Source organism: Xenopus tropicalis, chromosome 2, assembly GCF_000004195.4.
Source record: "Xenopus tropicalis strain Nigerian chromosome 2, UCB_Xtro_10.0, whole genome shotgun sequence".
Classification (NCBI taxonomy): Eukaryota; Metazoa; Chordata; class Amphibia; order Anura; family Pipidae; genus Xenopus; species Xenopus tropicalis.
Window position 1 is genome coordinate 83544862 of NC_030678.2, and position 26480 is coordinate 83571341.

At 39.6% G+C, this 26480-nt stretch overlaps 2 protein-coding genes and 8 non-coding genes across 21 annotated transcripts in view; all 10 read right to left on the reverse strand.

Annotated features, from left to right (window-relative positions):
- The window catches only part of epb41 (erythrocyte membrane protein band 4.1), a 111448-nt gene extending 111321 nt beyond the window's left edge, over positions 1-127 (reverse strand). For 2 of the 7 annotated variants that reach the window (XM_031896904.1, XM_018091519.2), the window contains exon 1: positions 24-126. In XM_031896904.1, the coding sequence (XP_031752764.1) occupies positions 24-70 (47 nt within the window). In that variant the 5' untranslated portion in view covers positions 71-126. Of the gene's footprint in view, positions 1-23 lie in introns of all 7 variants that reach the window. The other 5 variants (XM_012957386.3, XM_012957382.3, XM_018091524.2 and 2 more) reach the window with 4 other exon arrangements.
- Positions 128-12799: 12672 nt separating this feature from the next.
- Positions 12800-22182, reverse strand: LOC100495928. Of its 6 annotated transcripts, XR_004221313.1 has the most exons (10): positions 21086-21778; positions 20717-20767; positions 18892-18948; positions 17465-17520; positions 17113-17186; positions 16761-16834; positions 16411-16483; positions 14569-14631; positions 13970-14022; positions 12800-13368 (listed from the first exon to the last, which is right to left on the reverse strand). XR_004221313.1 is itself a non-coding variant. In XM_031896909.1 (6 exons), exons 2-6 carry the CDS (start codon positions 20717-20719, stop codon positions 13260-13262), a joined length of 288 nt encoding a protein of 95 aa, XP_031752769.1. In that variant the 5' UTR covers positions 20720-20767; positions 22008-22182; the 3' UTR covers positions 12800-13259. The 6 variants fall into 6 exon arrangements, 2 of the variants coding, with proteins under 2 accessions (XP_031752769.1, XP_031752768.1); XR_004221315.1 differs by lacking the exon at positions 16761-16834 and having other exon boundaries at positions 21086-21808; XR_004221314.1 differs by lacking the exon at positions 13970-14022.
- LOC116409357 lies at positions 13833-13912 on the reverse strand. Its single transcript, XR_004221798.1, has one exon. It is a non-coding gene; the product is annotated as a small nucleolar RNA SNORD103/SNORD85 (small nucleolar RNA).
- On the reverse strand, positions 14105-14190 carry LOC116409365. The gene has a single exon (XR_004221806.1). It is a non-coding gene; the product is annotated as a small nucleolar RNA SNORD103/SNORD85 (small nucleolar RNA).
- On the reverse strand, positions 16259-16342 carry LOC116409363. The gene has a single exon (XR_004221804.1). It is a non-coding gene; the product is annotated as a small nucleolar RNA SNORD103/SNORD85 (small nucleolar RNA).
- Positions 16606-16689, reverse strand: LOC116409364. Its single transcript, XR_004221805.1, has one exon. It is a non-coding gene; the product is annotated as a small nucleolar RNA SNORD103/SNORD85 (small nucleolar RNA).
- On the reverse strand, positions 16957-17041 carry LOC116409359. The gene has a single exon (XR_004221800.1). It is a non-coding gene; the product is annotated as a small nucleolar RNA SNORD103/SNORD85 (small nucleolar RNA).
- LOC116409361 lies at positions 17309-17393 on the reverse strand. The gene has a single exon (XR_004221802.1). It is a non-coding gene; the product is annotated as a small nucleolar RNA SNORD103/SNORD85 (small nucleolar RNA).
- LOC116409362 lies at positions 18741-18820 on the reverse strand. The gene has a single exon (XR_004221803.1). It is a non-coding gene; the product is annotated as a small nucleolar RNA SNORD103/SNORD85 (small nucleolar RNA).
- Positions 19282-19361, reverse strand: LOC116409358. The gene has a single exon (XR_004221799.1). It is a non-coding gene; the product is annotated as a small nucleolar RNA SNORD103/SNORD85 (small nucleolar RNA).
- Positions 22183-26480: the final 4298 nt, after the last annotated feature.

Here is a 26480-nt window from a genome sequence, read left to right on the forward strand (position 1 = left end):
ATCCCTATGGTGAGAGACTATACCTTTCTGACGTCATAAAGGTGATCTTAGTGGGGGTTACTCGAGGCATTAGATCTTGCCAGCCCGGATCCCTCCACCTGTTCTGAAACCTTCCTAAAATGACGTCACCAGCCCAAACCCCGCCTCTTCTCTTAGTCTTCGCCTGTTCTCTTAAATTCTAATCTCTCATTGGTTGATTTCACCGGGAGGCTCGGCAGTGTGCCGCCTTGCACTCACACACACATGCACAGGCTAGTGGGCGGGCCGCTATGCGGAGACCTTTGCGGCAGTGAAAGAGCTGAAGTCGGGAACGTACGGCTCTCCTGCTGTTGTTGTTGAACTAAAACTTCCCGGAAGCCATTGAGGAGTGATGGAAACTGTAGCTCAACTCATCTGAAGAACTCAGTTAACCTTACACTCCCCCTCCGTCGCCGCTGGTTCCACCTTCCAAAGGCAAGCGGCATATTACCTACAGTGAATGAACCCTTTCAACCAAGGAAATGTCAGTCATTATATCCATGAAATATGAGGGCCCGGTATTGTGGCAATATTAACACATAAACCTCAGTAAATGCTGTTTAGGATGAACTAGCTGACTAGAGCGAGTTGTGCGAGGGGCGTCTGGATTGGGGCAGTAGAAACCAATGATGAGACTTTAGAGCTAACATTTGGTTTTTTTTTATTGCAGCCAATGCTCAACACAGAATGGAACAACAGCAGCAGGATATTTTCCCCACAGAAAACAGCCAGGAAGCATCAGAGAAAGAACTTAATTTTGCAATGCAGGTTTAAGAAGGCTCAGAAAATATCCACAGGGAGGCTCAAGTGTATTTATTTATTTCCTGGTATATAGTAACAAAAAAAAAAAAGAGAGTTTGTATTTCACAGCCAATATCTGCTGCTTCTGCTTGCACCCAGGCAGAGACAGTGCTTCCGGGTGCAGGCAAGGTAGAAGGGGCATAGGGGCTAATTCTCAGTCTGCGGTTTTTCCACAGGCCGAGAATCAGCCCCCTGTGCACTCGCCTTAGTACCCCCAGGACCCTGAAAAGGTAAGCACGGAGTGGGTGGGGGTGGCATCGGGCCTGCTGCCTCAGATGACAAAAACCTCAAGTTCACCGCTGAGCCAAACTTTCTATCTGTTGCCATCCTCCACACTTACATGGGTAAGGGGCTACTTTATTAATAAAACTAAACCAATTCTTTTTCAAAACAATTGTTTTTGCTTTGCAAAAGTGCAGCCAAAGTTCAAACTTTCCTAGGCCTGCAGAATTTGCCCATAATGTTATACCATTGGGTAGAATCTTTAATCACAGGTTTAAAAAGTTACTAGCAGGAATGAGAAGACTGCAGTATCAAATTAGGCCTAGTAAGGTAGTAATAAACAGGCAAGGTAAAAGATTATTTTGTTCTGGTATTAGAATATGGCATTGGTTTTTCAAAGTTGCACGAATTTGCCTGTAGGAGGAATCTTTGTGCAACTTCAGAAAACTGAAGTGATGTGTAGGCCTTTTTACCGGGAATTGCCTTTGTTGCTGGTCGAAAGGCATTTTGGAGTGATTCGTTACCCCCGGTAGCAGAGATCTTATCTCGGGCGACTAAATCGCTCTGTGGGGCTTTAGCCTTACGGGAATATTTTTCTTCTCCAAAGTCCAGATCCCACAAAGGATGTTAAAGTTACACAGGTCATGAAAGGTTGGTCTAGACCAGTGATCCCCAACCACTGGTTCGTGAGCAACACGTTGCTCACCAACCCCTTGAATGTTGCTCCCAGTGGCCTCAAAGTAAGTGCTTATTTTTTTTAATTCCTGGCTTGGAGGAAAGTTTTGGTTGCATAAAACCCAGTGTAAAGCCAAACAGAGCCTTCTATATGCTGCCAGTCCACATAGGGGCTACCAAATAGCCAATTATAGCTCTTATTTGCACCCTCAGGAACTTTTTCTTTGCTTGTGTTGCTCCCAAACACTTTTTCCATTTGAATGTGGCTCACGGGTATAAAAGGTTGAGGATCCCTGGTCTAGACTCTAGGCAGTTTGGCCTATGGAAGAATAACAGGGAACCAATTACAAAGACCAGGCTTTTCGTTTTACAGCATGTTTGCCAGGATGATTATAAGGATTATGAGATAAGACTTTTTAGAGCAACCTTTTGTCTGGCATATCATGGCCCTCCACATTGTGGAGCTAGTAACTGGTAACAAAACAGCACTGTCATCAGGACAACAGCCCTCGTGTCAGAGCTCTACAATCTATTGTTCTATGATATTTAAAGGGATTCTGTCATGATTTTTATGGTGTACTTTTTATTTCTAAATTACAGTGTTTATTTGCTATGTAATGCACTCTACCATTTTAAATTGTATTTTTGAACCAGCAAATCTAATTTTTTTAGTTGTAATATTGGTGTGTAGGCAGCCATCTCAGTGCATTGTGCTTGAGTCTGAGCTTTCAGAAGGAGCCAGTGCAACACATTAGAACTGGTTTCAGATAATCTATTGTTTCTCCTACTCCCATGTAACTGGAGAAGTCCCAAACTGGATTTGGATTTCTTACTATAAGGGCGAAGACACATGGGGCGATTAGTTGCTGTGTAAGTCGCTGCGACTAATAACGCATGTTTTTCTTGCTGCACAGATTTGATGCCGCAACTTTTTAAAAAGTGCGATTTTGATAGCTACTGGGAGCTGATATCTTGCTACCTTCCCATTGTTCTGCTGATCGCCTGCTGCGGGGGGGGGGATGATCTCACTCCAACTTAAGTAAAGTGTGACTGAAGTTTATCAGAGCACAGGTCACATGGCTGTAGCACCCTGGGAAATGAAGAATATAGCTAGCCCTATGTGAAATAGTAGCAGCTACTTTTTCACAGCTACTAAAGCCAGAAAATACCCTGCCATAGACAGTACTAAGAATTGGCTCTGCTAAAACACAGAATCAATACAGTGTTGGCTCTGCTGCTCTCAGCCTGGTGGGTTTTTTTCAGCCTGAGAGGAGAGGATCTGCTTTTGTACATAGCTCCACAGATCTGCACAGCATCTTCTCACTTGCAGGCACACACAGCAAAGCAGAGTAGAGGTCTGCCAGAAAGTATAGAAGGCATTTTCAGGCCAATCTTCATTCTGCTCCACTGCATGTACCTGCAAGCAAGCGGATGCTGTGCAGATCAAAGGAGGGATGTACAGGAGTTAATCTGCTTCTCTCAGGTTGAAAAAAACACCAGGCTGACAGCAGCTGAGCCTACACTCCATAGGGCCTTACCTTAAGACTTCCCTCTGTAACAGGAGATAATTATGTATGTAGTATGATGTTAACTCTATTATCAAGGATTAACGTAATATTTCATATACACCGTAAGTAAGCACAGCCCTGTATAACAGAGAGTTGGTGTATGGTGTATATACATTAGTCAGTCTGTAGCACTGCAGAACCCAATGCCTAGCACCACATAGGGGCAGAATTGCAATCAAATATCAAAGCTTCTAATACTATAAGGTTATGCTCTTTATAATTTAGCTGTCTATCAGTGGCTGTGATGCTCATTCATTTTCCCAATAGGTAACTTATAAACAGGAAATAAAAGCCCACGTGTTTCCCCTGACTAGACTTGGTCCTTTCTCCTCTTATACACATTCTAAAGCAAAGAACATTTCCTCACCTTAAGAAGCTTGTCACCCCACAAAACCCTGTTCTCTGCTATTCTATACTTACAGGGCCGCAGAGAGAAGCTGTTACACAAAATACCCACAGGCATGATAAGTACTCCCCACCTTTAGTGATATTTTAGAGTCACACACCTGTGGCTATTAGTCACCTATTTGATGCATATATATATATATATATAGATGATTGATAGATGGATAGTATCGCTGAACCCAAAGTATTACCGAGTCTACTGCCATATTTCACCCTCCGATTCCCTCCCTAAAGTGGGGGTTACTTAAGGCAATCCGATCTTGCCACCCCGGGGCCCTCCACCTTCCTAAAATTATGCCACCAGCCCAAACCCTGTCTCTTCACTACAATCTATGCAAGTTCCCCAAACTCCCAACCTCTCATTGGTTGATATTACCAGGAACCTCAGTTAACTCCCCCCCCCTCCCCTATTTGTCACTGGTGCCATATTTTGGAGGCAAATAGTACCTTACCTGAATGAACTCTTTCAACTTTAAAGGTGCATTTAATGATCACCCTTACGCTGCATGTATTCCTTCCTTCAGAACGCCCCCAAGGGAATGTCAGGCATGATATCCATTAAATAAGGGCGCCGGAATTGTGCTGTAGTGCTGTAGATGATTGAGACAAGGCGCACTTCTCTGTGACCACTCCACCCTACCTCTCCTCCTGGAATTCCTGCTTATCGGTGTGAGCAGCTGAGGCTTCACTCTGCTGAGTCACGGGGCTCCCTGCTGAGTAGCCGTTAACCCCTTCCTCCTTACCGTCATACTGACGGAACGTGATAATGTTCTGTACAAGGCAGTTGTTTGCTTCTATAACTTAAGGACCAAAATATTTAACACTACATTTATAATATACTTCTTTTGTACAAGATGAATAGATATCTATTGTCCCTAATTTCCAAGTATAGTCGCTGTTTTGGGCTCATTGCTCTGGAGAATTTTCATCCTAATTTTAAACAGGCCAACTGCACAGATGCAGGTGTCCACAGGAAATGTTCAAGTGTGACCCATAAACTAAGAATCAGATCTCCCGTGCAGTTCTGCACTTAATCATTAATATTGCCTGCAGCTCAGCTGTATTAAACAAAGTAAAGAGCATAGCTTGTGCACTACCAAATCAGAATGTGTATGTATAGGGGAAAAGGGAAGTGAATTTCTTTCTTTAAAGTTTCAATACTACAGAATGACTTTTAAATGCATTTAACTAGAAGCAGTCACTTGGTAACTCCAATAGGTACAGTTTGGCTGAATTGAGTGTAATGTTTATATATATATATATATGTATAATTTATTCTGATTGGAATTGGAATTCAATTAGTTAAGAAGCAGATAGAAGTCACTAGCAGCATATATCTATCTACACACACATATACATATATATATATATATCAGTTACTGGTTGATTTTGTATGTAATCTGCATTGTATACACCCATTCATTGTACAATGCTATGGAGTACGTTGGTGCTTTATAAATTGGCAGATCCACAGAAATCAGAATAAATTATACATATATATATATAAACATTACACTCAATTCAGCCAAACTGTACCTATTGGAGTTACCAAGTGACTGCTTCTAGTTAAATGCATTTAAAAGTCATTCTGTAGTATTGAAACTTTAAAGAAAGAAATTCACTTCCCTTTTGGATCTTTTAGTTGTAATATGTACTTTAGGTTGCTATTCCACATTAACTGATATAGTCCAAAAGATCCATATATATATGTTATACAGGGTCGGACTGGGCCGGAGGGCCCTGGCCACCCAGACCCGACCCTTGCCGGCGCTCCCCCCTGCCCGAACGCTCCTTCCCTGATGCGATAAATGTATGCGCTCAGGGGTGGATGTTGGGTGGGGGGCCCCTGCGGGGGTTAGGGGGCGCGGCCGGCGGTAGCCCAGGTGGACACTTCACCCCTCAGTCCGACCCTGAGGTTATATTAACAAGTGTATATAGAAGGCTGGCCAGCCAGTATTATATGTATATAATGATTAGTAAGTATTTTATATAGAGACATAGTAACTTGGTTATTTTTTGAGAGGGAGTGGCGCTAAAAAATTTGCTGACCAGCCCCCCTCATCAACTTTGTCAATTCGGCATGTTGTTTGGGGGTGATTTTTGACTCCTGTCTCTCCTTCTCTGACCATATTAAGACCACTGTCAAAACCTGTCACTTTTTTTTTAAGCAATATTGCCAAAATACACCCCTTTCTTTCTACTGCAACAGCTAGGCTGCTCATGAATGCTCTCATCTTATACCGACTTGACTGCTGTAACCTGCTATTAACTGGCCTCCCTAACCGCCATCTCTCCCCCCTACAGTCTATATTAAATACTGCTGCCAGAATTTTCCTCCTCTCATCCAGGAGAGTTCAGGCCCTTCCACTACTAAAGTCCTTATAGTAGAGCTACCAATTTAGATTGGTAGCTCTACGAGGCAGGGATCTTTATCTTCTTGTCTCTTTGATTCTTAACTTATTGCAGCTGTACCTTGTATTTATTTGAATTTATTTATTTTTAATTACCCCCTGTTGTATTAATCTATCCTACTGTACAATGCTCCATACATAAGTAGTGCTTTATAAATAAAGATATACATACAATCACACAGAAACAAGCAGATTTAGCCTCTCCCCCCACAATGAGGTGGAACCATTTTCTAACACTCTATCTCTCAAATACACACAGCATCATGTGACCAGGATATGGCTCAATCTCTGGATGGAAAAGAACATGTATCAGGCAGCAGCTGCCAGAGAGACCAGCATTTTTACCAGATGAGGTGCACAGAAGCTGCACCTTCTGACATCTTAAACACCATTAGGGTACTAGCACTTGGTACCTTTTGCTGCCTGTGCAAAATTGCCTTCTGTGCAGGTAGCAAAATGTCAGAATATACCTTGTTAATGCACAGAAATGCTTCCATATTGTGCACCTGCTGACACAGCCTTCTTTGGAAACCCTGCCACATTCAGAGTGGTGGCAGCTGTAGGGTTCTCCAGCATTAAAAGATGCAGTTTCACTGGTTCATTATAAGGGGCAGAGCAGACATAGTGGTGCTAAGTGCAACTATGTGGAAGCACAGGAAGCATGTTTAGATGTAGCAGACACATGTAGGAAAATATGTTTAGTCATTCAGCCATATGTCCAAGGGAATGATGATACAAGGTTTCTCAAGTAATGCTCAGGGTCAGACTGGAAAAATCCCAGCGGGCCCCATGCTAGTCCTGCTGCTTGCTAACCCACTACTTGGCACCAGAGCCCTTGCCAAAGTGTTCAGTGGTGGGGACTGGTTAGCCACAAGCAGCAGTTGGGTGACCACCTCCAGCATCAGTGTCCTTTAGCTGTATGACATTGTATGCAAATTACAGCTGGAACCCTGCCAGCTAGACGTCACTATAAAACTTTGGCATAGCAGAAAAATACCCATCCTCTTTTCTAACTGCAGTGGAAATAATAAGAGGCTACAAAATCATTATGTGCAGACACTCTCAGGGAAACTTGGGCCTCCCTGCAGGATACCTTGATTATATTACATTTTTAACTGTAAAGTAAAAGCAAAGGCATATGTTTCTATCAAAACAGTAGTCTGTATTCTTAGGGGTGCATTTTATTTAGTGGCGGTTTGCCATTTAACAAGCTGACTTGGTACAGCATGCTGCATATAGTCTGTTAAACACTGCCACCTTGAGGTCAAAAATTGCTACATCAGGATCTTCCCATTCAACCAGAAATTGCATTACTACAAATCTACCCACATAAGCCTACTCAGAAATTACAATTTCATATATTCAATACAGGTACAACATTAATAGTGAAATGCTTTAAACTATCTACTTAACCTTTCCTCCAAGAATACATTACACAAACTAGAAAGGGAAGTTTTAGAACAAACTTCATGTTGGTTTGAAAAACATGAAGCCACTGAATGTATGTAAATTGTGATTGGTGGTTGGTGGGTGTGCCCAGTTTTTCTAACCTTGAGTCGAAGTCACCCAGTGACAAACAGTGGGCACCCTGGCATAAATAGTGTGAGCATGACAGCATTTTAAATTTAAACCAATAAAATTCAATTGATGAAATCTGATTGGCTGTTAGTGACCCAACCTACTTTTCCTATTTTTGAACTGCAGTCCCCTAGTGACCAACTTTGAAAAGTTTGGGGACTCAGGCATAAAAATTGTGGGACTGACAGCATTTTACACTTCACCATTGAAAGTAAATAGGTGAAATGTGATTGGCTGTTTGTTGCTCCACCCACTTTTCCTACCTTTGAACCTCCAATACCCAGTGACTAACTTTGGAAAGTTTAACAACCCTGGAATTAATACTTAAATAATGGCATCAGTTTAAATATAAACCAATGAAATTTAATGGGTGGAAATGGATTGGCTGTTGGTGGCTCCATCCACTTTTTCTAACCCTAACACGTAGTCAGCCAGTAACTGACTGTGCAAAGTTTGGAAACCCAATTTGTAATTGTATAGAGAAATAGCTGAAGGATAGTACATTAGAGGGGATTATAGGCAGATAGGGGGTGTTCTTTTTTTTCCCCATAAAAACAATCAACACACCGGAGGCTAGCTTCCATTTGAAGCAGTGTAGGTGGTTTTTCAAAGTGAGGTTGGGGAATGCCCTTCCTAGGGATGTTGTAATGGCAGATTCTGTTAATGCAGACTGGGGGTTAAGGGCCCACTGATCCCCATAAATAGCGGCACCAGCGTATATAAGCATCATGCAATGTGTTCTGGTCCCCTGCAGAGCCTGCCAGGGTGCTCAAGCCTGTATGGCCCTACAGGACAGGGGCTCTCAGGGTTTTCTCCCGGTACACTGGGGGGCCAGTCCGACCCTGGGACATATGTACATATAGGGAATAATGTACCCCCATAAATTATAACTCACCAGGCCAAACAATTTCACAACAACAAGGAACTAGCTGAAGTTGCAGAACGTTTTGGTGACCTCTCATATACTCAAAATTTAAAGTAAGGGCACATTGCTTCTTATACAAATACACCATTCAGTGAGCTGTGTAGGAGCATCACTAAGTACCATTTATAGTTTATGATGTCCCTAAGTGTGGTTTATCATTACATTTTATTAGGGAAACCTAAGATCAGAGCTATAGTAAGTCCCATATGGAACCAGAGATTTAAGTTTATTCCTCAGCAAATAATTAAGTGTTTATTAATTGGTTGTTCCTGGGTGGAGAATTCTGTATCCCATAGGGTGAATGAAACACTTGAGACCTCATGGCCTCTTTATTAGTCATAGGTGCTCTGAGATACACTCTGCCATAGAATTTTTCTGTAGCTATCCATTGACCAAAGCATTTGAGAGTTACAGGTGGGCCAAGATTATTTGTTTTTTTTATACAAAAGAAAAAGCACAAGGAAGACTCTGTCACACATTTTCCCTCCATCAGAAATGTAACAGTTTATTAAGAGTTTTGGCCCAGAAGTAAAAAGATGGTAACACACAATAACAATGGGGTGGTGTTAAAGGAAAAGTAGATCCTACAAGTTAAATTAGCCTGAGATCACCCAGTCATCCTCTATTCCTTGCGGTATTGAGATTCAAGTGCATTTTTTTGATTCCTGTGCTACTTGCACTGTATAGATAACACAAAATGGCATTGTCGACATTTGATAAAAAATTAGCTATATTTGTACATTTTTATAAATGACCAGCGCTGTTTCTGGGGCTGCTGCACTATAAGAGACAATTTTCCATTTTAAAAAAAAGAAAATTCGCATCAAGTTACCAGAGGAGCAGCCATCAAATGATTATAGCCAGATTTTCTCCAATATTGCGTCCAACATTTGTATAATACATACTGTACTCTGGAGCAGCGTTTTTCAACTGCTGTTCCGCGGCACACTAGTGTGCCGCGAGATGTTGCCTGGTGTGCCGTAGGCAGGGCCGCAATTTTTACTATAAAAAAAAAAATCCGGGCCCTGTCATTGGTTGCGCCCCGTGTGTACGGGTGACGTCAGTACGCACGGGGCGCAACGTTATAAAAGGGCCTGTGTGCGGTCGCGTGTAGGCAGAAGTGCAGAGGCGGCCGCGACAAAACTCCCTGTTCGCGGGCACCTAATCTCCCCGTGTGCCAGAGCCCTTATGGAATCAGTAGAGGTTATTTTACCTCAATTATAGCTCAAGGATTCCACGTGTTCTTTCTTTACATATTTATTCTGATTTGTTCATAGTTCCAACTGTAGGTTTTTATTCAATCTTGCCAGTTATTTCCATGTTGACTTTGGTGCAGGGCCGGAACTAGGGGTAGGCAGAAGAGGCAGCTGCCTAGGGCGCAAGGATTGGGGGGCACCAGGCAGGAGCCTCTCCTGCCTACCCCTAGTGCTACTTAGTCATTGCCTCCGCCGCTTGTCATTAGCGGCGGAGGCAATGACCGATCTAATTGCGCCACCCCCAGTTGGGCAGAGTTGGCCGACCGGGTTGCCTAGGGCGCCCCGTCAGCTTGGCACGCCCCTGCTTTGGTGTTGGCATTGGAAGTTTTTTTTCACCTTATCAAACTTTTACCAAGCAACTGCCGTTTCTCTAGTTAGTGTTTGCGTCAGCCTTTATATTTCCACCTCCTCTCCCTCCCAGCATTCTTCCTTCTCTTTCTCCCATCGGAATACCTACATTGCCTCTCCCTCCCGTAATTTCTTTAGTATTCCAACATAATTATTGGCAGAATATATTGATTAATAAAATACTCCAAAGTGCCCTCTTCTGCTTTAGACTTAGCAATGAGGTCTTATGTGGAAAAGAAAAGGAAAAAAAAAAAAAAAAAAAAATTATATATATATATATATGAGGAAGAGCACAGTTGGTGCTCGAAACGTTGGATCTCTTTGCTTAAATAAACTTACTATATTTTTGCCAAGTCCTGGTGAGTGCAGCTCTTTTTTCTTGCTTTATATTTTTTAGCCAGCACCCTGGGCATTTGAATTTCAATAGGGTGTGCTCCGTTTGTTCTTGCTATATATATATATATATATATATATAGTGTAATACTGTAATTACTTCACAATGTGCACTACCATGTGCTTTTTAACACCAGTGGTGAAACGCGTCAGCTGTGAGAGAGGACGCGGAGAGGAGCACTATACAAGGCAGGACTGCTGAACCCAGGAACAACACTGCAGGTCGCAAACAGGCAAAGAAAAAGGAGCAGCCACTTGATCCATACCAGTGACTCTTGATACACATATCCTATACTCTGTTTGTGAGTGTACTGGGAAGTTTTATTTGTATTAAAGTAATTAAGTTTTTACACATATGGCGTATGCATTTATCCCACAGTAAACCCCAGTAAAGCTGCCCATACACGGGCATAATCAAGCAGTGCTATCAATTTACACCATTGAGCACAAAAAACGGCATGTCCTATTGCTCGCTTGTCTATCCCAATCAATACTTTTATTAATAATAACTCTTATTAAGCCTTATTCATGTAGCTGTGATGTGTTTATACAGTAAGAATGTTCATCAGTCACATCAGACACTGCCCTGATGGTGCTTACAGCCTAGGTGGCCATACACGGGCAGATTTCAGCTGCCGATTCTAGGCCTTCAGACCAATTCAGTAGCTTATCTGCCCCTGTATGGGCACCCCCTACAGGCCTGTCCAACCGATATCTGGCCTAAAATTGGGCACATCTCTATCGGGCAGGTTTGATTTTTATCATCGGAAAATCCCTGTTCTAACTGCACCTGTACCCGCCACTGCAATTCGATCATTGGGCCCTAAGGGCCAAACCATTGAATTAGCTCGATATTCTGAAATGGTTACTATACTTTATTAATTACAAAGTAATTAAGTCAGCCTATTTCATTCTTTATTATTTTTGAGATTCTCTTGTGTGTGATTTCTCTATAAGCCAGAAAGTTAAAAGTATGCCAAAAATACTGGTTGATGCAAAGCAGTCATTTATTGCAAGTCTCTTTATTGTGCACAGTTTAACAGCTTACTAGTTGTTACCAATAGTTACACATGTAACCACAGTATACTATAAATTGGACCAGTGGAGTGCACATATTGAGACAAATCATTAATGTATTTGTGTGCAGATTGTCGTATCAGGCACTACTGAGGAAGACAAATTATGCTGGCATTACGGGGGGGGAAAAAAAGCAGCAAGAATAAAAAAAATTGGTGGTTTGTGTTGCAATGTGCACGCTGCACTTGCCTTTGTAAATGACCACTATTGACTTTTTATTGCTGGAGAAAACAAACTAATCAGTTCAGTGGAGATCGGAATCTGCTTGGGGGAGAAAGGAAGGGAAGTGATATCACTCCAACTTGCAGGGTAGCAGTAAAGTGTTAGTGAAGTTTATCAGAGCATAAGTCACATGGCTGTGGCACCCTGGGAAAAGAAAAATATGGCTAGTCCCATCTAAAATTTACAAATGAAAAAACTTGTTTTCCCTTGAAAGTATTCCTTTAATTATACCATATTTTAAGAAAAGAGAGGGTTCTGTTGTTACATTCTGCAAAATGTTTGGCAACAGATGTTTAACTTTTTTTTTTTTTTGTAATATTTAGTAAATGTTCCCTAATCCTTTCTTTTAACTTATGATTAGTTTGTCTGACTTTGTTTTTGCATTTTTCACGCATTAATAGGTAAACTACATTTTTAGTACTGCAATTTATATAATGTTTAATTTTTTTAAGTTTTATTATTATTTGTTGAAGTAAAGGATAAAGGATTTTTGTATAAAATTACCTGTACATGTAAATGCGTTGTTTACAAGTTGATCCAGGGACTGGTCCGATTGCCATCTTGGAGTCAGGAAGGAATTTTTTCCCCTCTGCGGCAAATTAGAGAGGCTTCAATGGGGTTTTTTTTGCCTTACTCTGGATCAACTAGCAGTTAGGCAGGTTATATATAGTCATAATGGTTGAACATGATGGACGTACGTCTTTTTTCAACCTAACTTACTATGTTACTATGTCAGTAATTCATTGCGCATTGCTGTTTTCTGCTATAATCAGCCTGTTAGAGAAGATGAAATCTGTCAGTGACTCACAGTAAGATTTTTGCAGCTATAACAAAAAAGTTGCAGAATTCCCATATATATTATTAAATATATAAACAACTGTATAACAAAAGAATGGAGGCTATTTTTAAAAACAAATTTTAATAAAGTATAGCGTACATTGTAATGTAGTAATATAATATGGTTCCCCTTCGAGTGCATTACTGCCGCAGCAAAATAATTCAACAAGTTACCCTACAGAACAATGCAAAGGACTTGGGGTCAACACTAGCCTTCAAAAATAAGGAACACAGGACTAAAAATGGCTATACAGAGGCAGATTTATGATCATTCAGTAACGGTGTACAGAAGGCCCACCAAAAGACCTGCCTGACTCATATATGGCCAGCAGATGAGTGCCGATTGGCTGCTATAACAGAATTTCTTAACATTTTCAAGGCCACAAAGGGTAGAGTAGATCAGTGGTGGTAAGACTGGCAGCAGTTTTCAAAATCTTTAGAGCAGCTTATAGTATAGTATAGTAAGCCACAAGAAATAGCAGAATGGCACTCTCAGTGACCAGCAGATCAGATTTAAGGTTAACTAAAATATCTTATCAGTTACAAACATCTTACAAACATCCGAGCAGATTGTTTTGAGAGCTTTGAAAATGGCACGCATATCTAGATACCTTCCCGAAAGGCCACTCAAACTGGAAAAAAAAAAAACATAAAATAAAATATAAGAAAAGAAAAAATATTGAATAAGTTATAAATCTAGTACAATTTAAGCTTAGTTTAAATTGAGTACAAAATCTCTCTCCTCACAGAACCATAGTCCACAGTGAGGGCAACTGTGTGTAATCATCTGCTTCATCTAGCCAAGCAGAGACAGAAGCTGTACTTGTCAATGCAGTTTTACTGAGGTGCATAAGGGAGCAGCCTGGTTGAGAGCAATGCTCTGTTTGCCCTCAGCATAACAGACAGTGGAAGAAGGATACTAAATGGGTCTATGGAGGAACCTTCTTATGTTGCAGTAGAGACTTGACTGGGACAGTAACAATCTGGGAAGTGTCAAATTACATAAGTAAGCTACAGTAGATTACTACCTTACCCATACAAAGCACTAGAAGTGCATTCATACGTATATATATAGTTTAGTTTACAGGAACCCAAGTCTGGTTCAGGTTGAGTACATAGGTGTTCTCATTACAGAATGGTATTCTCAGTGAGGGCAAGTGTGTCATCATTACCAGACAGGATAACAAAATACCTTTTGATTTACAAACATCTGGATTGTTCAGAGATACTTACCATTTCTGTCCCAGACAATTTTGGATATCACCATAAGAGGCAACACTAAGGAACTAGAAAAAAAATGTAAGAAATAAAAAGGAGTTGAGTTCAAATGATAAGAAAATATAACATACACTATAGATCTAATATTAGTTAGGCTCAGTTTAATTTGAGTACAATATTGACCTCATCACAGAACCAAAGATTACAGTGAGGGCAAGTGTGTCATCAAAGCCGAAATGGGTCCTCCCAGAGGGCCAACCCAGCAAACATTTATAGATACTTTAAGTGTCACACAGGACACAGGGAAAATCAAACCTGCATCATATACAGGACAATAAAAGCTGCGGACTTAGTCCTTCCGAACCGAGTCACCAGCTTATTGGCCCGTGTATGATGCAGTTTTGATTTTCCCATTGGATCAAGGACTGCATGCGCATGCATGACCAAGGTGGGTATATTGGTGAAAGATTTTCTTATTTGGTGACTTCGCCAAACAAGTGGATCTTCCAAATGTATAGCCAGCTTAAGGCTAATGTGTTTAAATGCAGACCAAGAAACAGCCATGTCTACCATTAGTCTTTAAGCTTAAACACACAGCTCTGCACTTTTATTACCTCAATATCATTGGTTTCAAAGAAGGAGCCAATAGGTTATCAGCTAAGCGGTAAACGAGTGACCTAAAAAAAAATAAGAAAAAAAAAAAATGGAGTTATTTTTCTAATTTCGAAGGCTAATAGAACAATTAAGGATAAAACTAAACCATCCTAGCATGACTGTTATAAGAAATGCACATTCACTGTTTGTCTGCTGTTGCCAAAATGTGTTTCTTGCGGTGAGGCAAACTGATATTTTCTTTTATCATCCGTGGAATAATCAAGATTGGCCAAAACTAAGGGGTCATTTACGGTGTGCACATTGCAAAAAACTGACCTTTGTTTTGCACTTTGCACACTGCATTCCTTCAAAGCCTGTGTTTGGCAGCTCTGTATTCTTGAGGGGGCAGGTAAGTGGCCGGGACTACAACAGGGCTGGCCTGTGCCCCATTTTTTTTTCATCCCCCCCAGGCAGAAGTGCTCTGTGGTTGAGCACTAAGGAATGTTTTCTTGCACTCCTAGTGCTCTTGCTCCTTTGCTGGAAGGAATAGTAAATGACCCCTTCTATGTCACACATAAAACCCTGAGAAATCACTTGATTAGCTGCTCAGCAAGATATTACCAAGTGTGCAATGCTTGCAGATTTACTGATTTTTGAGGTGACACTATTGCACCTTGATAGGTGGTGCCTAAGCGGAGACAAGCAATGAGGTATAGCTCCAAAACACTATACTGCAGAGAAGAAATTAAGTGTACAAGAGCCTGATTCTTTAAAAGAGATCATGTTTGTATCTTTAGAACAGCCATCCTATGTTTAAATTTACAAGATAATGTATTCTGCAGTTCTTTTTTATGCCTACTAAAAACTGTGTATATTTTGGTAAATCAAAGTAGTACCATTTTCTAATTTACTGCAAGGTGTCAATTTTAGCTGCTGGAAATACCTACTTAAATACCTTAAAAAAACTTGTAGGAATCTGAAGGATATTACAGTAGATATTTATGTAATCATTAGAATCTAGTCATGATTATTTCTGGTATGCTATTATTTCAGTTGCATTTTAACAAAAGTGGTAAAATTGACAGGTTTCCCAAAAACCTCACGAGTGGGGGTGACAGGTTGCCTAGGGCGCCCGGCTGCCTTGGCTCGGCACTATTTTCCAGGTCTAAGATGGTAAACAATTTATAGTTTTATTGTGATCAGAGGATGCTGATGTTATTTATGAATAGGGAAACACATGACAAAGGCTAAATAATATATATACCGTCACATAAATAAATAATAAGTAAACACATTTCAGTGATTATCTGATCTAAGACGATAAGATTCAGTACTAATTCAGTACCAACAGAGCAAAGGCATAAATGTATCATTCAAGGGACAAAAACATTTCTGTTCACTTTTTTTTTTTTTTTTTTTTATCAGCCAACTCATTTTTTTTGCCAATACATCTTTAAGTACACATGCCCTGGAAAATTACATATGCGGGTGGTTACCCTAGAAAACAGTTAGCTGTTTTGTGGAATATATTGGAAACACTCCTAGAAACTCAAATTAGGAGGACACCAATAACTGTCACTAAAATTAATCTTCCAAGTATCAAAAACACACAGTCACATTTAACATATGAAAGCTTACAGACACTATTCATACAATGCATACACATCACTGTGATACACAGGTATATTTTTCAGTTTGTATAATCTTAGGTCTGGTTCAGGTTAGTTGAGTACAATGGTGTTCTCATTATAGAATAGTATTCTCAGTGAGGGCAAGTGTGTCATCATCACCAGACCAGATTAACGGATCCACTTGATAGGATAACCAAATACGTCAATATTTGATTGTACAGAGATGCTTACCATTTCCAATATAACAAGCAGATCTCGATACCATCCCAAACAGGCCACTCTGGAACTGGAACAAAAGTTCAAGCTATAGAAGGAGACAAAAATAAACAAAAAGAATATACTATATATATTATAGATTTAGACTAGACAATGCATACAAAATCACTATGATACACAGGTTTATTTTTCAGTTTGTATAACGCTAGGTCTGGTTCAGGTTAGTTGAGTACAATGGTGTTCTCATTATAGAATAGTATTCTCAGTGAGGGCAAGTGTGTCATCATCACCAGACCAGATTTATGGATCCACTTGATAGGATAACCTAATATCTCATCAATATTTGATTGTACAGAGATGCTTACCATTTCCAAATATAACAAGCAGATCTCGATACCATCCCAAACAGGCCACTCTGGCACTGGAACAAAAGTTCAAGCTATAGAAGGAGACAAGAACAAAAAGAATATACTATATATAATATATTATAGATTTAGATTACACAATGCATACAAATCACTGTGATACACAGGTTTATTTTTCAGTTTGTATAACGCTAGGTCTGGTTCAGGGTTAGTTGAGTACAATAGTGTTCTCATTATAGAATAGTATTCTCAGTGAGGGCAAGTGTGTCATCATCACCAGACCAGATTTACGGATCCACTTGATAGGATAACCAAATATCTCATCAATATTTGATTGTACAGAGATGCTTACCATTTCCAAATATAACAAGCAGATCTCGATACCATCCCAAACAAGTCACTCTGGAACTGGAACAAAAGTTCAAGCTATAGAAGGAGACAAGAACAAAAAGAATATACTATATAAAATATATTATAGATTTAGATTACACAATGCATACAAATCACTGTGATACACAGGTTTATTTTTCAGTTTGTATAACGCTAGGTCTGGTTCAGGGTTAGTTGAGTACAATGGTGTTCTCATTATAGAATAGTATTCTCAGTGAGGGCAAGTGTGTCATCATCACCAGACCAGATTTACGGATCCACTTGATAGGATAACCAAATATCTCATCAATATTTGATTGTACAGAGATGCTTACCATTTCCAAATATAACAAGCAGATCTCGATACCATCCCAAACAAGTCACTCTGGAACTGGAACAAAAATTCAAGATATAGAAGGAGGCGAGAATAAACAAAAAGAATATGCTATATATATAACATTTTATAGATATAGACTAGTTATGCTGAGACAGTTCAATTTGAGTACAATATTGTCCTCATCAGACATAAAATTCACAGTGAGGGCAAGTGTGTCATCACAGCCAGGATGGGTCCTCCAGCAAACTTGTTTTTGGACTTAAAGATTTATAGACAGTTAAAAACAAAGAACAGTGTTTTGTTTTTTTATTACCTCAGTACTGCCATAAATAAATAAACAAATAAATATTATAGCAAACACACATTCACAATTGTCATTTTTACAGTGATAGGAGATGGTTAGGTTTGGTTCTCCTGTGTGACCTTTCAAAATGTTTCTGCTGTAACGAGTCAAACCTAGGCCTTTTTATTTGGTCTAAGCAGGGCCAGAACTAGGGGTAGACAGAAGAGCCATAAGTCTAGGGAGCAATGCAATGTTCCCTCTAAGCTGTGCACACGCACATACATTGAGGCAAGCTAACACATCAAATTATTGAAATCACAAAATTTTGTATTTTTTTTTTATCACCCGAGCATACAGTTTTTAAAAATGTGACCACCAGAGATAGGTTGATTGAACATAGGGGTTAATTTTCCGCCTGTGTGCAACTTTGTGTGACTTTCGAAAACCGAAGCCACGAGTAGGCCTTTCCACCGACGATTCCCTTTGCCGGTGAAAAGGCTTTTTGGGGAAATTAGTTGCCAACGGCAGCAGAGATCTATTGCAGGTAACTAATCTCTTTGTAGGACATTGCCCTAAACTGTTGAGATAATACTCTAGTCTTGGTTGATGTGATCTATTCTACTTTGATAAACAAGCAGTTTTAACAATCTTGATCCTATACTGACTTGTCCATGCAACCCCTGCCTAATGCCTTTTCATCGGCAACAAAGTGAATCGCTGTAGAAAAGGCATACATGACTCTTCGTTTTTCTAAAGACGCACAAAGGTTCCTGCAGGTCACTTCACATAGCTATTGAAAAATGAAGCAATGCGTATGCTATTCCACCGGCAAGTTACTTTGTTGCATCCCAGATTAGTTGCCTGCGGTAGCAGAGATTTATCCTAAGTGACTAATTAGCCTTAATGTGATTTTAGAAAAGGATGCAGCGTATTCTAATGGTCATAATAAGGTAACATACACAGGTTTATTTTTCAGTTTTATTGTCTTAGGTCTGGTTCAGGTTGAGTACAATTGTGTTCTCATTACAGAATAGTATTCTCAGTGAGGGCAAGTGTGTCATCATCACCAGATCAGATTTACATATAAACTTTATAGGATAACCAAATATCTTAGCAATGTTTGATTGTACAGAGATGCTTACCATTTCCAAATATAACAAGCAAATCTGGATATCATCCCAAAACAGGTCACTTAGGAACTGGAACAAATATTCAAGACAGAAGGAAACAAGAATAAACAAAAATATACTAGGATATACTGTATATATATATATCTATAATTGGTTGGTTTAAAAGTTGCATACAACATGGATAGGTTGATTAGAGCATAGTAGTTGAATATCAGACTGTGCAGAGATTCTGAATCAGCTGGGGTAGCGGGCTTTTGGGATAAGAGCTACTGCTGAGGGAGGTGGAGGTTTCACTCTATATTCTGGGATAATGGTAATCTAACCTTACAGGGGAACGGACTGTGAGATTGTGTTTAAGGTTATTCATTCAGGGCTCGATGCATGAGATTCTAGAAACCTAAGTCTGGTTCAGGTTGAGTACATAGGTGTTCTCATTATAGAATGGCATTCTCAGTGAGGGCAAGTGTGTCATCATTACCAGACCATATTTATAAATCAGATTACAAAATAACCAAATACAGTTACAAACACTTAGATGTCACCTCCAGAGAGATCACTTAGTAACCTGAAGAAAATTTTAAGACATAAAGGAGTTGAAAAGTTCTGATTCAATTTGTAAAATACTTTGTTTGTTCACTCAATAAAAAAAAGAAAAATAAACCTAAACATATAAATGCCTATCTTGGCATTTTTTGCACAAGATACACTGAATGGCCTTTTTTTCCATGCTGCATTTTTCTCTCAATGATAATTTTTGAAGCAAAATTTTGCCATGGTTTGGCAAAAAAAAAAAAATTTGAAATGCAGAATTTCACCACAGTTCCTTGCCTGGCAGAAATTTCTCTCATCACTAGTGTAAGGCTTGCCAACTTTTCAGGAAAAAAAAATAAAAAAAGAGAAAAGAATCCTACACCAGGAAGGGTCAAAAATGGGCTGCGTGTGGCAGGATTTATTGTAACAATAGTAAAGCATGACTCTGCCCTCACATACACTTGCTGTAAACTCACCTTCCATTTTGAATATCACTTAGAAAAAGTATAAACACAGTCATGTTGTAAATGTTATTTCCTTATTCATTTAGTGGATATTGTTATTTTACTGTCCCTGGGGAAAGAAACAACATTGATGGCAAGCCTCTACTCAGGCCTAGACTGGCAATCTGTGGGTTCTGGCAGGAGAAGTGCAAATTAGCACTCGATCTGGGACTTAAAGGAACAGTAACACCAAAAAATGAAAGTATATAAAAGTAACTAAAATATAATGTGCTGCTGCACTGGTAAAAGTTGTGTGTTTACTTCAGAAAATCTACTATAATTTATATAAATAAGCTGCTATGTAGCCATGGAGGCAGCCATTCAAAGGAGAAAAGGCACAGGCACATAGCAGATAACAGATAAAACACTATTGTATTATACAGAGTTTATCTGTTATCTGCTATGTAACCTGTGCCTTTTCTCCTTTTTTCCAGGTTGAATGGCTGCCCCCGGGGCTACACAGCAGCTTATTATATAAATTATAGTAGTGTTACTGTAGCAAACACACCAGTTTTACCAGTGCAGGGCAACAGTGCATTATATTTTTATTACTTTAAAGCTCTTTCATTTTTTGGTGTTACTGTTCCTTTAATCAAAATGGCAACCGGATGGCACCTATGGGCATCAGAAATTAAACCTCCAATTATCTAAAATTACACATACATATAATGTAGTTTAGCTTATAGAAATGTAAGGTTCAGGTTGAGTACATAGGTGTGCTCATTACCAGACCATATTTATAAATCAGATTACAAAATAATCAAATACAGTTACAAACACTTGCATAGTAAAAAGATGCTTACCATTTCCACATGTTAACCTGGATATCACCTCCAGAGAGATCACTAAGTAACCTGAAGAAAATTTTAAGACAAAGGGGTTGAAAAGTTCTGATTCAGTCTGTAAAATACTTTTTGTTTCTTCACTCAATAAAAAAAATAAACCTAAACGCATAAATGCCTGTCAATTCAATAGCAAAGGCTATGCTCACTTATTACATGCATTTTATTATTTAACACATTTAAATTAACACCTATCAGTCCAGTCATATTAAATAGTAATAATATGGTAAAATACATAAATTAAAAAAATTATATACAAACTATAAAATATTCCAAATTATTCAGATGATTGTTTAAATGCCAGTACTATCCCTGTAGCAATTTACTTACTGTGCCAAGACAAAATTCTTTTGGAGCCATTATTTGTTCAGTAGTTTGCTGTGCAGCTTTGTTGCATGGAAGTCTGCCCGCAGTAACACAAATCCGTGTCACTGCCTGATAGGCTGCTTGGGTAGCACTGGGTGTGTGGAATGTTCCATGTTTCTTAAGGTGAAGTAGACATATATGCACAGAAACTCGACATGCATTCATTTCTAACATGGCAGACAGATCATGCCAGCTCCACGCTTTCTCTCAGCTTTGCAGGAAAAGGAAATGGTAAAGTAGAAAAGAACAGGAAATAGCAAATACTGGCATGCCCTTAACCAAAATGTCCGCACAAGCACATTACAGCTAAAGGTGACGTGGAGCTGCCAAAGAAAGTTCAATTGAAAAAGCGGAGGGGGGGGGTGGGGCAGAACAAAGCAAAACGGAATTATGGGGGAAAGTATGGAAAAGGGATAGGGATGGTGGAAGAAGAAAAATAAAATAGGTGGCATGGAATGCAGAGCCAAACGTCTGCTTCATCAAAAGGAATAAGCAAAAGGAATAAGCAAAAGGAACAAGCAAAAGGAACAAAATGGAGAAGGAAAAGAGAAACGAAAGATGAGAGTGTAACAGGCAGTGTCAGGAGGCTATAGAATGGGTCTTGGAGTTAGCCATTTCTGTGGCTTTAGTGCTTTGCCTGCATCTTCACACAAGCACATCAGTCACATTTGCCTACAAACTACAGCAGCCACTAGCAACTGCTACTGCGTGATTAATTCTATTATAAATTATATTTAACCCTTTTAATACATAAACAATTTTATTATCCTTGATTTATATTTCTCTAAATGGCCCCTCTAATTTAATTAATAAATGTATTTTATTTTGCATTAGCCATCCAGTGATCAGACAACTCACATGAATTAAGGATTTACCCATTAGTCACCTGCAATAACAGCCAAGTCTCCTAATGTTATCAGTTTTCACGAGTGAATGGATCCCACTGAGCATGAAACAGGCTATTTTCTTGGTGTTTTGGGAGCCATAAAATAGGGCTAGTACCTGAGTTACACCATTGCGAAAAACTGTCCCTTCCCCAGGACATAGTGGGGGTCATTTATAAATCCTGGGTAAATTTGCACCTGGGCTGCTAACCATGATAACCAGATGAAATCAGATATTTCATTTCATTGTTCTACTTGCAGCTGGCTAAAAAAAAAGCTAATCACTGGTTGGTTGTTATGGGTTACTGGCCAGGTGCAAATTTGACCAGTGTTTATAAATGAGTCAGTCACCATCAGCGCCGGATTTCTACTGGGGGCGCCCCAAGGCCGCCCCCATTCGGAACCCCCCTATCACCCACCCCTCCCACACGAACGTGCATGCGCGAACAAGCCAACCATGATGTGTCCAGGCTTTGCTTCTTTGGGCAGCAAAAGAGCCCAAACTGCTCTGTGATACCTATTATAGTGCCTTATTGCTGTTTATTACTATTATTTATGAGGTTTGTTGCATATTGCCAACACATCCCTGCAGTTTTAGTAAATAAGCTGCAGTGGTTGTTGGTAATTCTATCACCTAGCTAGCACCTCTTCTACAAATAATCTTCTCAACTTGTTCTTCTTTAACATGGTAAAACGATAGTTTAACCCACTGAGAAATAGTACCAATCTGGAATCACCCTGGCTGTATTTTGGTTTGGTACCTAAAGAACCTCTCAGTTAAAGAAACTTTTTACATAAAATTTAATACTGAAATGAACACACTGCATTATAAATAAATCACTTTCTGTGTGTCAGTGCTACAGCTTGCTAGAAAGTAACCAGTGGATGGCAGCAAAGAACAATGTAAAGAGCTTTTGTCTACAGAAGCTATTAGGGGCTAGAAAGAACATTTTAAATAATATAAAATGATAAACATGTCATACATCTAACAAACTACTGCATACAAACTGTTGCCAATTGAATTGTTTTGCTAAGGATTTAGCAGTCTTATGTGGCCATTTAAGAGCTAATTAGCCACTATAGGCAACTAGAGGACACAGTTTGTTTATCCTTCAATTGCCCTGGAAAGAACAAGGAAACCAATCAGGGGATCCTTAGGTCTGGGCCAAACACCTTCCCTATATGGTACCTCCAGTTACAAACCTCCATATAAGATCTTTCGATCAGACCCCATGTTACCTTGTATTGGTTATCAGCAGTATTTTCAGTATGTATTCTGTATGTTCAATTTGCGCACCCATTTATTGTACAGCACTGCATATTATGTTGGTATGAATATGTGTCAATAATAATAATAATGGGATATTGGGTTTAATAGTTTAAGGATGTGGCCTAAGTTGACACACGTTTTAATATTTATGAAGGTAAAGTACTTTCCGTGCTTAACAGGAAGGAGGCAGTAAGCTTTGTGAATAATCAACAAAGAAAATATGACATAACACATACACAGTACAGGTATGGGACCTGTCTGTTTTCCAGAATGCTTGGGACCTGGGGTTTTCCGGATAAGGGATCTTTCATACCTTAAGCCTGCTGAAGATCATTTAAACATTAAACTCAATAGGATTGATCTGCCTCCCATAAGAATTAATTTTATCTTAGTTGGGATCAAGTACAAGGTACTGGTTTATAATTACAGAGAAAAAGGAAATCATTTTTAAAAATTATAATTATTTGCTTATAATGGAGTCTGTTGGAGATGGCTTACCGTAATCCAGAACATTCCAGATAACGGATCTCATACCTGTACTAATAAACCTTTAAACACAAATATAACTCCCTCCCCCCCCCCCGAGAGAGGTCGGCTTACATGCACAATGATGATGTACATGTGACTTGTGTAGAAAGCCCACATAATGTGAAATTGTAGGTTACCTAGTTAATTTGGGTTGAAAAAAAAACCATAGTCCATCAAGTTAATCCCTCCAAGTAAACCCCAGTGCACATATATGACTTAAACCAAACTATCGATAAACTCACATATAAACTATATATACCAATATCTATACTAACTGTAGATTTTAGTATCACAATAGCCTTGGATACAATGCTTGTTCAAGAAATCATCCAATCCGCTCTTAAAGGCATTAACAGAATCTGCCATTACAACATCACTTTGAAGCGCATTCCCCAACCTCACTGCCCTCACCCTGAAAAACCACTTACGCTGCTTCAAATGGAAGTTATGTTCCTCTTATCTAAAGGGGTGGCCACTGGTGCACTAATCCTTTTTATGGGGAAAAAGAACATTGTCTATCTGCCTATAATCTCCTCTAATGTACTTTTACAGAGTAATCATGTCCCCTCACAACTGTTTTTTTTTCCAGAGAAAACAACCCCAACCTTGACAGTCTAACCTCATAGTTTAAATCTTCCATCCCCTTTACCAGTTTAGTTGCACATCTCTGCACTCTCTCCAGCTCATTAATATCCTTCTTAAGGTGGCCACACACGTGGCAATCTGCGATATTTCGTGCGACCGATCGTCAGACCGTCAGCGCCACTAACCTTCAGGGCTGAAACGGCAGATAAGGAGGTAGAAACAATAGGATTTCTACCTCCTTCTGCCGATTCAGCCCTGAAGGCATATTTTGCTCAGGCGCCTTCTATGGCACCCCATCAAAATCTTTTGACCTGGCCGATCGGCGAGTCGACAGATATCAGCAGCCTCCTGCGATACCGGTCGACTCGCCGACTTGCCATACACGCACCAAATATCGTACGAAACGAGATTTCGTACGATATTATCGGTGCGTGTATGGCCAGCTTTAAGGACTGGAGCCCAAAACTGCACTGCATACTCAAGGTGAGGCCTTACCAGAGACCTAAAAAGAGGCAAAATTATGTTTTCATCCCTTGAGTTAATGCCCGTTTTTATGCAAGACAGCACTTTACTTGCTTTAGTAGCTACAGAATGACACTGCCTGGAATTAGACAACTCGTTATCTACAAAAATCCCGATCCTTCTCAGTTAAGGATACGCCCAACACATTACCATTTAGCTTATAGTTTTGCACATTTTAGTATTATCAGCAAAAATAAAAATAGTGCTTTCAATTCTTACCTCTAAGTCATTAAAAAAACAAGTTAAAAAACAAAGGACCAAGGACAGACCCCTGTGGTACTACACTAACAACACTGGTCCAATTAGAAAATGTTCTATTTACCACCACCCTTTGTAACCTCTCATCCAGTTCTCTCTCCAAGTACAAATATTATTATGTTCCAGGCCAATATTCCTTACTTTAACCATTAACCTTCTATGTGGTATTGTATCAAATGCTTTAGCAAAGTCTAAGTAGAGGACATCAACTGCCATCCCAGTCGAGGTACCTGCTCACCTTCTCATAAAAGGCAATTATAGGGGATGTAAATGCAAAAAAAGAAGCATATTTGCAATGTACTTCAATTCAAATTTTTTATAGTTTCTTTAAAATAACAGATTCTGTGCAACTGAATTCACTGTTCGACTCCTCTTCCTCCTAAAGCTGTGCACAAGAATCCACAGCCGGCCGGCCAGAAACAAACGACGTGGCTCTGCATTCCGAAGGGCAGGGAAGCACAGCAGGGTTGTTTCTCACTGAGATTAGCCTTAACGATAAATAAACAAATCAAACAACCCTGCTGTGCTTGCCTGCCCTTCGGAATGCAGAGCAGCACTATAAGTTTCTGGCCGTGAAAGGATTTCTGTGCACTGCTTTAGGAGGAAGAGGAGAGGAACAGTGAATTCATCTGCACAGAATTGGTTATTTTAAAGGAATGTTTAACGCATAGTACTGTGCAATGCAATGTATTAAAGTATCTTATCCCTTATTACCCCCTCGAAAAGCTTTCCTATCACTGATGTCAGATTAATAGGCCTATAGTTTTCAGGCTGAGAACGGGATCCCTTTTTAAATAATGGCACCACATTAGCCATTTGCCAGTCTCTTGGCACCATGCCAGACCTCAATGTATCCTGAAAAAATAAGTGAAGATGTTTTGCAATCACATAACTAAGCTCATTTATTGCCCTGGGATGAAAACCATCCAGTTCCAGACCTTTATTAACTTTTACATATTCAAGTCTCTTTTAAAAAATTATTGCAGATTCCTTTTACTCCTAGCTGCAATACCCTTTTTCAGCTCTGTTAGCTTGCCTGATAGTTTTTTTTGCATGCTTTATTGGCTTCCTTGCACTCTGATGAAAGTTTCTGCTGTCCCAGTTAACATGATTTTCTTACCAACCTCAACACTAACCATAAAGGTTTTGCTTTGCAATGCCTTTCCTTGCTTACAAGGTAAATATACTGACCTGTACACCTGTTAAGCAACATTTTAAAGATATTCCATTTTCCTTCTGTTTAACCCTGTGAAAAGCCTTTTCCAATTTATATATTGCAAACATGCTGTTATACTGGCAAAGTCTGCACATC

What these genes read in the sequence shown, in the direction of transcription:
- LOC100495928 (XM_031896909.1), bottom strand. An exon ending in GCTTGTTATATTTGGAAATG is followed by an intron (nt 14,632 to 17,464) that starts GTAAGCATCTCT and finishes ATTTTTTTTTAG; the next exon opens with GTCACTCGTTTACCGCTTAG. An exon ending in TTGAAACCAATGATATTGAG is followed by an intron (nt 13,369 to 14,568) that starts GTAATAAAAGTG and finishes TTTTTTTTCCAG; the next exon opens with TTTGAGTGGCCTTTCGGGAA.